The sequence below is a fragment of the Myxocyprinus asiaticus genome, chromosome 20, assembly GCF_019703515.2.
Source record: "Myxocyprinus asiaticus isolate MX2 ecotype Aquarium Trade chromosome 20, UBuf_Myxa_2, whole genome shotgun sequence".
Taxonomy (NCBI): Eukaryota; Metazoa; Chordata; class Actinopteri; order Cypriniformes; family Catostomidae; genus Myxocyprinus; species Myxocyprinus asiaticus.
In genome coordinates, this window is record NC_059363.1 from 38,830,972 (window position 1) to 38,848,533 (window position 17,562).

At 36.7% G+C, this 17,562-nt stretch overlaps 1 protein-coding gene across 1 annotated transcript in view; it reads right to left on the minus strand.

Annotated features, from left to right (window-relative positions):
• Positions 1–17,352, minus strand: part of LOC127410992 (uncharacterized) — a 54,377-nt gene extending 37,025 nt beyond the window's left edge. Inside the window, exons 1-2 of the mRNA XM_051646298.1 lie at positions 17,096–17,352; positions 16,740–16,963 (exon numbers count right to left, since the gene is read on the minus strand). Of these exons, the coding sequence (XP_051502258.1) occupies positions 16,740–16,808 (69 nt within the window). The 5' untranslated portion in view covers positions 16,809–16,963; positions 17,096–17,352. The remainder of the gene's footprint in view (positions 1–16,739; positions 16,964–17,095) is intronic.
• Positions 17,353–17,562: the final 210 nt, after the last annotated feature.

Below are 17,562 nucleotides of genomic sequence, written 5' to 3' on the forward strand. Positions count from 1 at the left end.
GATGAGGTGCACACTCTGACACACTGGTGTCAGGAGCACAACCTCTCCCTCAATGTCAGTAAGACAAAGGAGCTTGTGGTGGACTTCAGGAGAAGAGATAGAGAACACAGTCCCATCACCATCAATGGAGCACCAGTGAAGAGAGTCAGTAGCTTCAAGTTCCTGGGTGTCCAGATCACTGAGGAACTCACATGGTCCATCCACACTGAAGCCGTTGTGAAGAAGGCTTATCAGCGCCTCTTCTTCCAGAGACGGCTTAGGAAGTTTGGAATTAACCGCCACATCCTCACACAGTTCTACACCTGCACTGTAGAGAGCATACTGACTGGCTGCATCTCCGCCTGGTATGGCAATAGCACCGCCCACAACCGCAAAGCACTGCAAAGGGTGATGCGAACTGCCAGACACATCACCGGAGGTGAGCTTCCCTCCCTCCAGGACATGTATACCAGGCGGTGTGTGAAAAAAGCTCGGAGGATCATCAGAGACTCCAGCCACCCGGGCCATGGGCTGTTCTCACTGCTACCATCAGGTAGGTGGTATCGCAGCATCAGGACCTGCACCAGCTGACTTCATGATAGCTTCTTCCCCCAAGCAATCAGACTTTTGAACTCTTGATCTCCCACGATCAAAATACATCAGCACTGCACTTTATTACTCTTACTCTTATATCTGGACTGTCATAAATTATATTATTATTATTATATTATATTCTCTCTTAACAACACACTGGCAACTTACTATCAACTGACAGCCTGAATGTCAATACAGTACAATACAACCTACTGTACATTTTATATATACTACATATACTTTTTTATTGTATAATGTGTATTCTATATTGTGTGTATTGTATACTGTACATTGTATGTTATTATTTGTGACATACTGTGTTGTGTAATTATGTGTATATTAGATTTTAAATTGTGTTGTAAATCTGATGTTTATTGTAGATTGGTATATGTCCCATCACTGTCACGACTACTATGTTGCTCGGAACTGCACCCAAGAATGTCACACACTATTGCACTTGTGTATATGGTTGTGTGACAATAAAAGTGATTTTGATTTGATTTGATCACAAGACCGGTATGAATTCACAAATCTAACTGATCTGGTTTTTGTTTTCAAGCAAAGTTCCAAAGGCAAGTCAGGTCACTTGATGGGCATATTTATAATGCCTCTGGGCAGCTTTTCTCTAGTCATACAAGTTTGGGTGGAGCAACGTTTACATATGTGGCTTGAAGAGCCAGATGCACACTTGACCAAGTTTCCTTGAAGTGGTTCGAGAGATCGAATTGCAATCAGTCTCAAATGCGTTTCGGAGGGCATTTACACCTGTTTTTTTTTTTTCATGATCGGAGAGCTTTCCGATCAGTGAAAATATATGAAGTAGCCAAGTGTAAACAGGCCCAAAAAGGTGAATGACTCTTTTAACTGCAAGGTAGAACTTCCATTCCTTCAGCTGCCATAATTTCAATTACTCCCATTTATAAGTATAGAAATGGCCACAGTGTTTAACAGCTCACTCGAGAGCAAGATTATCAGTGAATAAAGTTGTACATTTCTGTCTTTTCGCTACACAAAGCTTCTGAATGACTTTATAAGAATGTTTGAGTCTTCTGGACTTCTTCTATGAAGCTTAAAATCCACAGTCCCTATAATTGTAAATGTATGGAAAAGAGCAACCAGTACAATTTTTCAAACACTCAACAAAAAAAAAAAAAAAAAAAAAAAGAAAGTCAAGGTTTGGAATGACATGAGGGTGAACAAAAAAAAAGAAAGTCAAGGTTTGGAATGACATGAGGGTGAGTAAATAAAGACAGAATTTTCATTTTTGTGTTAACTTTTAATTGTTTCATTAGGTGAAAATCTATTTGACTTATTTTGGCTAATAAGGGAGGCTTATGTTTAAAAAGTGATTGAACTCAATATTGCAGCACTGCATGAGGCCTGTTTCCCAGGGAACCACACCCAGATGGGATGACAACATCTTCAAAAGGTATCATGGGATGCATGAGGTAGTGCAAATACGTTAACATACTGTCAAAATCACGGTCTATTAGGTGCAAATTATCCATCAAGCCAAAAAAAGAGATAGCTGACTTTACTATGGGTTTGGACTGAAATGTGAAAATATGTTTGTTTTTTGTTTTTTAAATAAGTATTTTAGGCCGTATCTTGGTAAAAACCTTCTTCAAAAGTTCAAAGGATGCCAATGCTTATATACCACTGGCTTTGAATATTGCAGATATCATACTTGAGATAGCCAACATATTGCTTCATACTCCCACAATATGTTTTTGAACACATTTCAGTGCAATTCACAGTACATGCTGAATGAATATCAATTTAAAAAATAATATTTAATGCCTGCTATGAATCCCTTATAAATAAAAGTACTGTGGCAGTACCACGGTACTGTAGCAATATCAGACGGTAATACAACAGACAATAACATGATAATGAATGAATACTATATGCATTTACTATGGTATTACAGTACATGTTAATGTAAGGTATTTCAAAGAATGGCACTATCATAGTACACGTCTAGAACCAAAATCTTAAAAGATGGAATGTCCACAAAAACATGGTAGTACCATAGTACTTTTTGATACCTTTTTGTTTTGTTATAATTAGTGTAATGCCACAAGAGGCTGTGTGTTATGGCGACAGTGACACACAGGAATGTGGCTACGCTTGAATGTTACTCTAACAGTATGATAAAGGCCACATTTTGTTTGGGGTGTGCATGAGGTCGGTAAGCAACATACATTTGGAGCAGTTGTTTCTAATCAACTCATGTACATGTTGAAACATAAGCATGCCTTTAAATCAAACTAACATTAACAGCACTGTTTATTAACATATCTGACTGCATGCCTTTGTGCAGGGGAGTTGTTCTCATGTAGGTGTGAATTGCACGGTTGCTGGTTTATAGCCCAGCAGTTCCCTCTGCATTTGCATGTCTTAAGCAATGGACCTGAACTGATTTGCTTATTCATAAAAAAGCACAATTAACCTCTATAAACTGTATGTACTGTGGGTGGATTTTGTATGTTCCTCATCTCTATAAATACATTCTTTACATGACATGAGGTATACCTTACAAAAAAGTACTGTGATGGTATCAGATGGAAACACCATGGAACTGAATCAATTATTACCATTTTTAAATCATTATGTGAATTTCTGAAGAAATGCCTGGGTTGTATTTCACAAATCAAAGAAAAAATAAATCAATATTTTGATATGGAAAATTAAGAGTTGCATTTTATTTGACAGAATGTCTACTTTCAGTATACTTACAGTGTACTGTACTTACCCAAGAAAGTATCAAGTAATATTAGGTAACTACATGTACTTAATATGGGTTAAGGTTAAGGTTGGGGTTAGGTTTAGGGTATCTAGAAATTACTGTAGTTGTTATAACTGTATAGTACGTAAATGTAGAACAGTACTGTAAAATAAAGTGCTACCAAATTAAGCCGTCTTTTAGCACCACTAAGATTTTTTGCATTTGTGACATTATTTCATGACATTTAAGCATGTCCCCCCACCTGTAAGCAGGCTCAAATTCTCTTTACTGTAATGCAAAACACATGTCATTCTCATATGACCCAGACATTTCTTGACAGTTTTCATGAGATTCACCCATACATGGTACTCAAGGTACTAGAGTGTTTGAAAAGAGTATTATCCCAGTACATGTCCAAAAAACATGGTATGGCCATGGTACCAAACCAAAAATGTATACCACGGTAGTTTTTGGTACTTTATTATTAGTGATAATGTAAAAAAATAAAATAAAAAAAGAATATCTAAAATAATAATAAAATAATAATAAAGAAATAAAAACTAAAAACAAGTCCTATAGTGTAAGTTACATTATAATAGATATTAGAGGTAGGCAATAGACCGGATAAAACAATTTTCCAGTAGAAATAAGTCAACCGATACTAATTTTCAAATATCAATATCAACCGTGATGGTTATGGAAAATGCAGCCCCATGGTACAGAGAGCACAATCTAATCTGAGGTTATGCTTCAAATAATTAATATCCGCCAGTCGAATGGATCTATTTTTATCTTTCATCAGTTATTTTTGTGTTAATCTGCATTAAAAGTGCCTTTTCTCACTGTGCTAAGAGCAATATCTCTATCAAATGTGTGATGGAAGGGTTTGCTTCAGAATTTGTGCTTGGATTGAAAAACAATGCAGAGGAGATAAAACATAAATAAATAAAACATTATGTTTAATAATTAGTCCACTACTACTCTGATGGTAGTTTCATTGTGATGTACAAGACTGTCCAAATAAAAAATGTTTTTATTTGTGTAAAAAGTCTTAAAGGACATAATTTTAAATAAAAAAGGAACTTTCATTATTGTTCTCAAATGTTTTTTGTAGAATTACTTTTCCATAAAGTGTGTATCGTGATACATAAAAAAAAAAAAAAAAAAAAAAAAAAAAAAAAAAGCAAATCAAGAATATCCCATACTACTAACCACAATACACTGCTCATGCAGGCAAAGCTGCCTGAATAGCATGTGGTTTGAGTCCATAAACTGAAGGCCTGTCAATGTGTTTGTATATGTAACATAATTAGTTGCCCTCTGGCCTCAAAGTTTTCAGTACCATCCTGCAAAGCATTGAGGCAATGAAATGGGCAGGGCGGTGTTGCTGGATTACCAGGGGCTGTTCCCATTTGAATGTGTGAGGTAGACAGGGTCAATTGGCGCTCACGGATTACAGGCTCTTCAGAGGGCGGGGGGTGGGGGGGATTAGAACTGGGTATTGGTACAGATTTCCAGATTCAATTTGATTCTGATTCACAACCTCTCGATTCAATACGATTCCGATTTGATTCAATATTGATTCATTTCAGTTATAATGTCCCTTTTGCTTAAAGGTGCTATATGTAATATTTTTACTGCACTAAATCATAAAATGACCATAATATGTCATCAGAGAATTAGGAAACATGCTAAGTTGAAATACTGGCTTTTCCGATAACAATGCTACAGCCAGTATATTCTACTTTGAAGTTTCCATTCCGGGCCGGAATTTCTGTTTATGTTTTGGCCTGCGTGATCCAGCCCACTGCCCACTCACCAATAGTATTTCGACACTGCCAGGTTGCCAGATTTGAACAAGTTTGCAAGCAAACAACACTGCGTGCTGCAGCCATGGAAGCCAGCAAACGAACTGGATCAGAGATAACAGATTCCACCCGACCTAAAAAACCTCGCCATCTGTCTAAAAACCACCATGACCAGAGGCGTAGTAAAACAAGGATAAATATCAGAGATGCCTTTGGAAGATGGAGACAGCTTAAAGCCCAGAAATCCTTTAAAACGGATTCTGAGTTGGCTAATTTTCTCCTTAACAGGTAATCACTGAGCATCACCTAAAATTCGCCATCTAATTTATCTCGGCTCCTAGTAGGGATGGACATTTTGAGTAAATTCAACAACTGATTACTCGCATTCATACTCTGTGTTTTATGTGCAGCCTGGTTTCAAGGCAGCGAGACACAGCCAGTGAATTGATCCCGACTAATGTGGCGGAGCGGACGGGCCACGGCTGTTTACTATATCGGCAACAACCAGCGTGACAGAAAAATACGACAGAATCCACAAGCTTTATTCAAAATTGACTCAATTTACAAATGCGATTACTCTAAGTTTAATGAAAACTGACGTCCAAATTGAGTAATGTTACTCATGCCCATCCCTAGCTACTTGCTACAGTTTTTTTCTAGCTAATCTAATGTAAACCTTACATCTGTTTTAAAAGAGTTTATTGTATTTTGTGACTGAATCAATGAATGTGGTGAAATGTCGCTAGCGTTAGATTGCTAGGTAGATATTTTAGTTCAACGATGTACAATTTTCTGTGTACAGAGGTTGATTATGTCATATTCTTTTTAGCTACGAGGGTCCAAGCACCTCCACCCCTAGCAAGAGTTGTCCTCATTCTGGCAACCTGCATGAGCTTCGAGTCTGGGGCGGGGCAGACAACTCTCCAATATTTTGAATTTGGACTGCAGTACCCATTTCAAACATTTGTTGTCAATCTTACATATAGCACCTTTAAATATAAAATAAATGATCTCCCAGCTAATGCTGTTAATTATACAGGGGACCTTTTAACTAGGTACATTAGGAAAATATTAATTCGCCTAATTATATTTTATAATTTTGGCTTTTTAAAAATAAACAAATAAATGTACTCTTAATAAATAAGATATTGTATTTCATATACTATTTTGTTGCATATTTATTGTTGAATAGCATCATTTGTACTATTTACAAGTATTTATATTGATTTGTTGAACACGTGCTAAAACCGGTACTGTCTCTTTAACAAAAAACATAATTTCTGTAAACAGTACCTTTAAATTAGTGCATGTTAACTAGAAAGGACTCAGCCCTGTCCCAAATGGCACCCTCCGCCCTTGTGTTCTTCCTCTGAGTGCAGACTTCGATGACGTAAGAGAGTGTGGACCGATGGGGCACTAGTCAGCAAGTCCATGAAGGGGCATGATTGGTAAAAGTGTACATTTGGGACAGACATCAAGACTTCAATCAGATGAGGCCTTTTTTACATTATGTTTTTATTTACACGCAGTTTCACAAATTATTATTTAAAAAAGTCATGGCATTGATAGATAGGGTAAAGGAACACACTTTAAACTAACTATTGAATATTTGTTTTTATTAAATAATTTCAAGCAACACATTGACAATAAAGCATTAGATAATAAAGAACCTCTGAAAAACAAAGTGCACATATGACTACAGCAACAAAACCCCATTGTTTTATGTCTTTAGAGAACAAATAAACATTATTCAGACACATGGATGGTTACAGCTTAGAACACAGTAAAATGTATAGAAAGAACATACCACCATATAGTCGCAAAAATAGTTATAAAATACACACAGCCACACTTCTCCAGGTATAAATAGCACTGTTAGACAAAATTTGCTATATCAATAAATATAAGCAATCTTACAAGCTACAGCCATGTGCATTAAATTATTCTTTCCTGTCTTGATATTTTAGAGACACACAATAATTCTAAAGTCCTCTTTGAAACAACAATAACAATAAATTGAATAGGAGTAATTCCATATCTCTGGAAAATTAAATAAAACAAAGTTTTGAACAAGTTCTACACATCAGACTTAAAAGTGATTCTATATACCCATGATAAGCAAGTGATCCGCCGTTGACAATCAGGAAAAAGCGATTATTAAAATACATTTTTAATCTGCAATTGAACATCGTCTTGTCCGCCATGTTTTTCCCTCCAGCTCAGAAACTGGAGTCCTTCTGATAGGTCTGTTGCAAGGACTGTTGGGTAGCGGACTGCCGTGAGCCCGGAGCAGTGCGGGCTTCGACGAAGACCACATCGAGGGCGCAAAGGGGGCACTCGTGAGAACCGTCGCAAGTGCTAAAATAACAAATGGGACACACTGCGGACTCGTAGACTTCACAAGCACACGCAACTGAAGCCACGAGACCGCAAGTCCACATGAAGTGCGCCATTTGGGACAGGGCCTCAAGTGGCTTTACCTCATCTGTGCGATGCATGACTAGAATGAAATGTTTTTTGTTGTAGCTGTTTGATCAACAACTGACTGTAAAGAAAAGAGAGACATTATTCAATGGGTTGCGTGGATCTCGTCTTGGACACACATTACACGGAACAACTTTTACTCTCAATACGCTGTGAAAGGGTTTCGCTGCTGAACAATTCAAGACTAAACTACACAATTACTGGTGAGAGAAATGTAAACATTTACCAGCCAGTTGCCAAATATAGTCACTTTAGTTGTACTGCGCGAAATTTGGTTGCAAATGCGAGTGATTTCCTCTCATTGTAGTGGAGGGTTGCGCATTGAGTGAAAGATCGATCTTGGGATTTAAGAATCGATATCGAGATTGTTCAAATGAAGATTGCAATTATTCGGAAAAACAATATTTTTACCCACCTCTAGTATAAATTATATCAGCTCTGAAGACTGTTTGCACACAAATGCGAATTGTTAGTATGATACTGCTCAAAGGTCAATCACATGACAGTCACTACCATTAAAAGGGCACATATGCAAGTACCAAAACCCATAGACAACACACAAACGCAATAATATGACATGTCATAATGCCTGAATTCAATTCACCATGTGTCCTCTTTGACACGTCAATAGGTCCTATTTTGTAGTGGGCTGTAATGAGACTGAATCTGATTGGTTGCCGTTATCCTGTATTGCAGTCGCTAAAGGAGGCAGAAGCAGCCCTGATTTCACTGTGTTGTAATGTAAACTACTTTGATCAAGTTAATCATAGTAGGCTGACTTTATGAAGAGTGTATTGTAAACACTTTGGCTCTTGCTTTCAAAACATTGTTATATTCGTTTGAGCAGTCCTACATGTCAACTTCTGTTTCAACCAATGTGTGAGTTTTGGGCAAGACTACTGTTTTGGTTGAACAATGAAAGACGGGGGCAGGACAAAACACAAATATTGCAATTTCGCTTGGTGCTGCTTGTGGCGCAGCAATTACACAAATTATCCTAACACATTACACATGCCAACACGAGACCGGTGGAAGAATCTAGTATTTCAACAAAAAATAAATAAATCAGGTTACTTTAGCCTGATATCCATGTAAGGATACGAGGATGGGATATGGAAGGGGTGTGATGTTACTATTCATAAAGTACTGTTTACATGAAGCAAACTCAACCCACAATAATTACATCAATAACACATAACCAGAGGTTCATCCCCATAAAGTAGGGTACAATGGCGGAAAAAGGTGTGCCGCCTTAAGGGAAAACAAATTCTGGTCACACAGTGTATCAAGATTCAAGAAATCATGTATTTTTATTGAATATTGATGGAGCAACATCATTTGTGTGAAAAGAAAAAACAACAGAAGGTTGTTTTGAATAAAATTCATTTAAAAGGCTCTCTCACTTGGGACAAAAGGGCCCCAGGGGGGTTATACTGATATAGTGTAGATACCAGAGCAATAGTTATAGGGCACAATTTGTTAACAAATCTGTTGAGACAGCAATATGCTTTTTTGAGTAACAAATTAAGTTAAAACTTATTCAGAATAACCACTTCAGAAAAGGGTGCATCATTTCTTGTTCATTTCAATTACATCTCAAGTATTCTATAAACAAATGAATCTCCATTTTGATTGGATCAGTCAATGTGGCACCACTTTGAACATTGTTTCTATAAAATGTATTCCCCCCACTTAAGAAAAATTATGTGTTTAATAGGGGCCTTTAGCCCATGCAAAAGTGGGGCTTTTTACACCAATTACTATCCTTTCACTTATTGGACAGTTATTGAATTTTTTTTTATAATCAACTTAAACTAAATTGAACATGACAAATAAGTATTTTGTCTCAAAATAAATGTGATAATTTCAAGGATGTTCATTAGCTACATAAATTTGCAATATTTAATAAAACAAATATTAGATAAAATTGCCTCAAAAATCAACCTTTATACATTACATGCAATAATCTCATAGAACAGCAAAAGTCTGTATTCTATAGTGACAAACAGGTGTTTAGGGAAGTCCTGTGGTAGTTTTTGATGATATTTGGTGTTTTGGAAGAAAATAAAATCAAAGGAGCCTTTCACCCCATTGTACCCTATTACTTTTAAACAAGGGCTGTCGATTTAACACATTAACTTAGTGTGATTAATTATATAAAAAAATAATGCATAAAAAAAAAAAATAACCCAATTAATCATGCCTCCTGACCTGTACGTAAATTTCGTAACAATAGTAAGTCTTACCTACCATTTTTGTATCATCGGAGCAATTCAAACTAGAAGTACATGTAACTGTGTTTTTACAAGCCGTGTCAGCAGTTGGCAGTCAGCACGTCAACAAATTCACAGCAGCACAGTTACAGAAAGAGAGTTGGTCACACAAGACACGTTCTTGAAAGCTGGACAAAGCACAACAGAATGCAGGGATCTCGAGACACAAAAATATTTCAACTACTTTTAACTTGGCATAGCATCAAACAAATGCAACGATTACGATGCTGAAAACCAATGAGATGCTCCAAAAGCATTCATCGGTTTCACATTTATAGAGAATGTGTCATGTGAGAACAGGACAGATTGACAAACTCAATTGCAAAATGGATTGCTGTCGACTGTTCAATGATACAGGAATAAATCAAACAATATACTGACTTCTAAAGTCCCTTTTTGCATTGTCTAATTCATGTTTTACTCGTCTGCCACAATAATAAAATGTATAAATAGTCAACCGATTTAAAATTTAATTTGAATTAATTACATGATATGCTGATTAATTTGACAAATTAACCGCAATTAATCACATATATCAATATTTGCAGAGACTGGCCCCCAAATAATTAATTAAACTGTTTATAAGGAATTGTCTTTATTATCTTGGGGAAAAAAAATATCATCCTGCTTTTCATGGAGTCCTCAGAGAAAGTCCCTGTGAGAGTTTTAATGGTGTCTGTGATGTTAAAGCTCAGTGTTCAACGTAGTGGGCGGTGAGAGTTACATACTGGGCGTCAACACATGTGTCACAGCCATGAATTCTATATGCCATCTGCTAAACAGTTTGGGATGGAGGTTGGCTCTGTAATGTTGGCCAGTCTGTGTTGGTGTGCATGTCTGCTTGTGTGATAATGTGTGTTCCAAAGACAGTGCATGGCTGAGTGTGACCACTCTGCTCCTTCCATTCATTCTAAAATGAAACACACATACACACAAAAACACGGCAGAGGTTCATCAATAAATACAAATACACATGATCAGCCACAACATTAAAACCACCTGCCTAATACTAATATTGCCACTAAAATAGCGCCAACCTGCATCTCAGAATAGCATTCTGAGATGCTATTCTTCTCACCACAATTGTACTGTGCGGTTATCTGAGTTACCGTAGACTTTGTCAGTTTGAACCAGTCTGGCCATTCTCTGTTGACCTCTCTCATCAACAATACATTTCTGTCTACAGAACTGCCCCTCACTGGATGTTTTTTGTTTTTGGCACCATTCTGATTAAATTCTAGAGACTGTTGTACATGAAAATCCCAGACCAGCCCGTCTGGCACCAACAATCATCCATGCGATTATCTAATCAGCCAATCGTGTGGCAGCAGTGCAGTGCATAAAATCAAGCAGATACGGGTCAGGAGTTTCTGTTAATGTTCACATTAACCATCAGAAAGGAGAAAAAATTTGATCTCACTGATTTGGACTGTTCCATGATTTTTACTGCAATCCTCAAAATAATACTAACTGGGGTTCTATAAATCTCCACCTTTGACCAGCCCCAACCACTAACCACTACGATATGCACGAAGAATTCAAATTGCCAAAAAACAATAGAAGAATGTAAAAGTGGAAATGTAGAGTGAAACTGGAGATTTATGGTAAAAAATAAAAAAAGACTTAAATATTGATCTGTTTCTCATCTACATCATATAGCTAAACTGGAGTCACATGGATTAATTTTATGCTGCCTTATGTGATTTTTGGAGATTTAAAGTTCTGGCCACCATTCACTTGCATTGTATGTACCAACAGAGTTGAGATATTCTTCAAAAAAAAAAAAAAATAAAATTAATTTGTATTCAGCAGAACAAAGAAAGTCAAACACATCTGGGATGCCATGAGGGGGAGTAAATGATGAGAACATTTTCATTTTTGGCTGAACTATCCCTTTAATTCAGAGAGTGGCACACTAGCTATCATCTTGGAAATGAAAACAGTAATTCTGCATTTTTAATCCAATTTTGTGTAAAAAAAGAAAAGAAAGAAATGCCTACATATGGCAGTTTGATCAAATAATGAGGCGAGAGAGCGAGAGATGATAAAAATCAGGGCTTAAAGTTACTTCCAGTAAGTTACTTCCAGATTATTCATCACACTGGAAATGGTCGGTCAAGTCAAGTGCATTGCAATATGGCATACAGTATTGCCCATGGCTTTCTCTGTTTTATGCTGCAGATTTTGGCAAATATAGTATAGGTCACCCAGGTATTAGCCTATAGCAATGCATACAGAAAACTGGCATTCTGTGAACAGCATACTATACATCAGGAAAAAGAGTAGAATGATAGTAGTGTGCTATTGGGAAAATAGCCAATATCAGACTAATCTGAAATGTATGCATATCCAAAACAAATTGACAAGCACTTACATGAACACACATTTCATCACACAAGACATCAGAGTTCCTCACAATGTACAAAACAAGCTAAATAACATGATACATTTTCCTGCTTAAGCAAACAATCAGCTTTTGTATAGGCTACACTTTTCTGCTGCTTTCTGCTATAACCCTCGGGAAGGGTTTAACAAGTCTCAGTATTCACTAATAATATGTATAGCTGAATTCACCACTGCCCAACTTGCTAACAATGTTTAAAACAACCTAATCGCTAACAGCCACAAAAACATGTTTCACATTCGCACCAAATGCAATATCAAAACTATAAATGTTGAAATAATTTTTGATGCAATAAAAAAAAAAAACTGCAAAAAATAATGACGCGATGTAAGCAATCGTTTGGCAAACAAGGGTGATAATGCTTGTTTAGCTAATTAAAATTAAATGCACTCTAATATCATAGACAAAAGATGACAATTACGTAAAAGGCCCATAAAATCTGATGCAGACATTTCTGTTTTGACTTACTCTACTGCTTAATGTGTGAGTGGGAATTACTGAAGCAGGAAGCTAAAGACGCACATTACAACATAAATGTGGTACAAATCCATAGTGTCACACATTTACTTTTTGGAATCAGCAAATCCTTTTTTTCTCTGATGGTGACTGAAACCATAGTAAGTAACTTTCAGTACCCTGGCAGCTAGATTAAGCGCTTAGCCAACATCTAAATGACATTGCACAAGAATTTCCAGTCTTTTCCCTCCCAGCATATAGAAAAGGAAACATTTGACAAACTTCTTAGTTTGCCAGCAGGATTTAGGTCTGTGGATCATGGTACAGTGAACACACTCAATATGAATGTGAATTCAGACAACTGTCCTTACATAAGTTTCCTGACATTTAAAGGAAAAGTTCATCCAAAAATCATTATTTTTTCACCCTCATGTTGTTTCAAAGCTGTACGCTGTTACTTTTTCCATGGAACACAAATGAGAATAATTTTCTGTATCCATACAATAGCTTTGTGTAAGAAACAGACCGTAATTTAAGTCAATATTCACTGAAAATCTTCTCCATTGCAGCCAGCCAATCAAACATAGGAATATGGTAGAGGAGAACATTATCAAGGAATGATTTTTTTTTTTTTTTTTTTTTTCCTGTTCCAAATGCAAAGATATTGTATGACTTCAAGCTTTAGGCTACAGTATGGACTGCTTTTATGGTGCCGTCTATCCTTTTTGGAGCTTGACGGATGTGGTCACTATGCACAGTCGTTAAATGGAAAAGAGCTGCATTAGGATTCTTAAAAATTCTCCTTTTGTGTTCCACAGAAACAAATAACAGCATACGGGTTTGAAACTGCATGGGGTTGAGTAAATGATAAGATCATTATCATTTTAGGTAAACTATTCCATAAATGTCAGGAAAGATATGTAAGGACAATTGGCTGGATTCGCAAACTCACTATGAGACAGAATTCAGGATGAAGTATTCCTTTAAGCCTGGACAATGGAAAGACATCCTGTTATACTGTGGTTTGACAAAAAGTCTGTGATCTTTTTGGCTTGTGTATATAAGACAATGTTTACCAGTATGTAGGTCTGCTAATGTTTTGTAGATTGCAAATAAATGACTAACGGGGTTTTGAAGTGCTATATTTTCCAACAGTGTCTTACAAATCTTGCAAAGGCTCTTTTGCAACTTGGGGCACTCTTCTAACCATGGTTAGAAGTATTTTTGTCACTCTCTTGAAGCTGTGGTTTGTGTTCTCTTTGTTTTTGAACAGTAAATCTGTTCCAAAACTTACTGAGCTGCCTTACTGCAAATTAGGTAGAAATCAAATGGAAATGGAACTTCATAAGTGACCAATTTGTAATTCTCTGTATAGGCACACAGGAGAAGAACAATTCCAAAAGCGTTTGACGTTAGCATGTTGCTAAGCTAGCCATGTTATCGCTAACAAGCATAAAAATACACAGCACATACAAATATTGCATACAGCCCAGCATGTAGTCAATTTTTTAGACATAACTATTTAACAATACCTTATGGCAATTGAATCAAATATATTTATAATTAACATTTTACTAAAATAATCCAAATCCATTTATTTTTTTCTTTCACTGAGCTCATCACAGTGCATTCCGGGATTGCTTTCTCCACAGAGAATACATGTGATGCTGCCTTAAATTTTGGCCAGGAGGAAGAAAATTTTGCTGCATACCTTTTAGAACAGTTTTTGCATCTATGCCTTAAAATGCTGTCTATGTAGGCAGCTCGAAAAGTTTTGGAATGTTTGTTTTGATGTGTCCTAACTCTAGTTTGAATTCTATTTTCGTATTTTTCATCTATTACACAATTTTTCTTTTGGTTCTTGTCTGTGAAATGTTGCCATAATAATCAACAAAACAACTCTAAAAGGCCCTCAAGACCCTTCCAGAGCTTATCGATGGTTGAGATTTATTCAGGTCTAATATATCTACTCAAACGTGACACACAGATACTTATATACACACACAGCTTCCGTCTTTTCTGGCATGAGGCTGGCACTCCATCCACCGTAATTGTATTTATTAGTGTAAACCAAAGGGTCAAGCTGAGATAAGGACGTGCGTGTACTGGTACAGGAATAACAGTCTTTGGCAACGAGTAGCCACCATAGTCTCTCACACACTATTAAAGGAATAGTTCACCCCCAAAAAATAAATTATTTTACTCAGCCTGTTTTCCAAAACCCATATGACTTACTTTCGTCCATGCATGGAACATAATAGGAGATGTTGGGCAGAATGTTAGCTTCAGTCACCATTCACTTTCAATCACTGTATGGAAAACAAAATGCTACAGTATGTGAATGCAAAGTGAAAGTGAATAGTAACTGGAAATAACATTCTGCCTAACATCACTTTTTGTGTTCCATGGAAGAAATTCTCATGACTATTATGAACGTGCAACAGACATCAAGATTTCCGCTAAATAATGACTTAATTTTCAGGTTGTTTCCACCAGAGCCTATCATGTGCATTCCTATAGGCTACTTTGCATCCTTTTTGAAATTTGAAAGCAGTCACTATACTCTTCAGAGGCGGAGTGCTTATCCCCCATAATTTCTTTCTTACTAGGTTCCCTCTTCTTCCTTTCCTTACTCAGAACGATGACTGGGTAGCCCACACATTTATGGTAGCCTCTCCAATTTCATCCATTACTCATCAGGTTTAAAGGTGGCTATCTAAGTCAAGTCAAGCCAAGTCATTTTTATTTGTATAGCGCCTTTCATAACACACATCGTTTCAAAGCAGCTTTACAGAAAATCATGCATTAACAGAAAATGAAACTGTAATATCTATAATGTCTTAGAGTCATCATTGTGTAGTTTGATAAAATAAGATTGTGATCCATCCCACAATTGCCACAAACAGACAAAGGTGGATTCCCTTTGAAGAGATTACAGTCCAGCTACCAGGAAAAAGCTCAAACATGGCTCAAAGGTTCATTTCATTCATGTCATTCATGACAAAGGATGAAACTGGAACCTCAAGCAGTTGGTCAGTCCAAGCAACTGAAAGTGTCATTGGGAAATGGTGAAGACTATCATTCAGGGACCAACAGAACAGACCACAAAGTGGACTATCTCTCTCTCTCTCTCTCTCTCTCTCTCTATATATATATATATACATATATATGTGTGTTTAAAGGCACTTAAGTTTATACAAATCACATCTCTGTGAAACAAAAGAGAGGCATATTGGTGTGGTGCATTTATGAGCAATAATTACAGCATTAACAGAGAACAAGCATTGGGTGCAGTATATCAAGTACGTATGGATTCCTGAAAGGTGTTGTGTTACTTTAAGAAGGCCGAATGCCATCCTGCTAAAATGAAGTCAGAAGGCAGTTTCTTTGTTACACATATAGTTCTTAATGAGGGCATCTATTCATGGTGATTGGGAACTTGGTCCAATTTAATGTACGTTTTTGTGTGCGCGCGCGCACGCGTATAATATGCAAAAGTATTACAAGCAATCTATGGTCCATCTGTCTGAACCAGTGGGTAAGTTTTAAAAGTAATCGTGGAAACAAATCCGTCTTGAGCTTAAATAAACATTGTCGTACACATGAGAAATAGGAAGCTTCTACTTTCCCATGTGGGGCAATACAGCAGTCACAAACCAAAGAGGTTTACAGTGACACTTAACATTACAGTATGTGTTACACAAATGACACTATGATTAATTACTATATTAATAATATAGTGTAGCAAGTATGTATAACGCAAAATGTAACTGTAAACACCACAGTAAAAACAATAATGTGTGATCACAAGGAGAAAGATATAACACATTAGGCCGTTATTAGTAGAACATTACTCAGTATTGAGTAACACTGAATTATAAAGAGTATTAGAGTCTTAAATCTTTCTTTTATTCTTTGTGCATCTTGGCCTAAAAGGATATTTTGTGATTGTGTCCATGCAGTCAACTGTATACTTGTGTTTGCAGTTAATATTCAGATATGCATTGACTTACCTTTAATTGAAAAGGGTGGATTTCGTTTAGAGTGTGTCTTCTGAGTTTTTTAGTGAGGGTCTTCAGCATTCTGTCAGTCTTTGATTGTTCTCTGCTTTGTTTAAAATCACTTCTTCGAATTACACATGCATATCTGAAGTATAAGCTCGGGGATGATCAGCTCTCTCTAAGAAGCCTTTGTAAACAGTCAATGGGATGTCCAGCCCCATGCGAACAAACACATACTCAAACACAAATAAACAACCATCATGAGTTTCCAGTGGCGAAACAACAACACATCTCCATGCAGAAGCGATCAGATCTATTTTTAAAGTAAATTTAAGAAAGTATCATCACTTGGTCTAAACATCCTTTACCTTGAAGAATGTACATTTATAATAATTAAAAAAAAACTAAACAAGTCCTGTGTTGTGTTGAATTGATCAGCGACAGCGGCATTCTTCAGCAAAAAATGCCGTTTTTAAAATATCCAGATGGTTAAAATCAATGTTAACCGTACTCCGAACGACAGATAGACGATAAAGTTGAAATGTATATAATAAAAAAAGTCGCAGTATCTCAATCGCACTCAGACACGCACACACTCACACTCACTCATACACACACACACACGTCTGCGCACAACACACTCTACTCTTTCCAGCTCATGATCACTGCGCGCTCTCATTGGCTATTTAACCCAATGATGTCATTTTGTTCCTAAAGTGGGAGGGGTCGTAGCTTCTTAAAGGAGAATGGCGAGGTGGAAGGGTCTGGGGTCAAGTGTGATGCTTTACTTAGGCAAAAGTAGAGCACTGTAATCTACAGGGTGATTTAAGTTGCA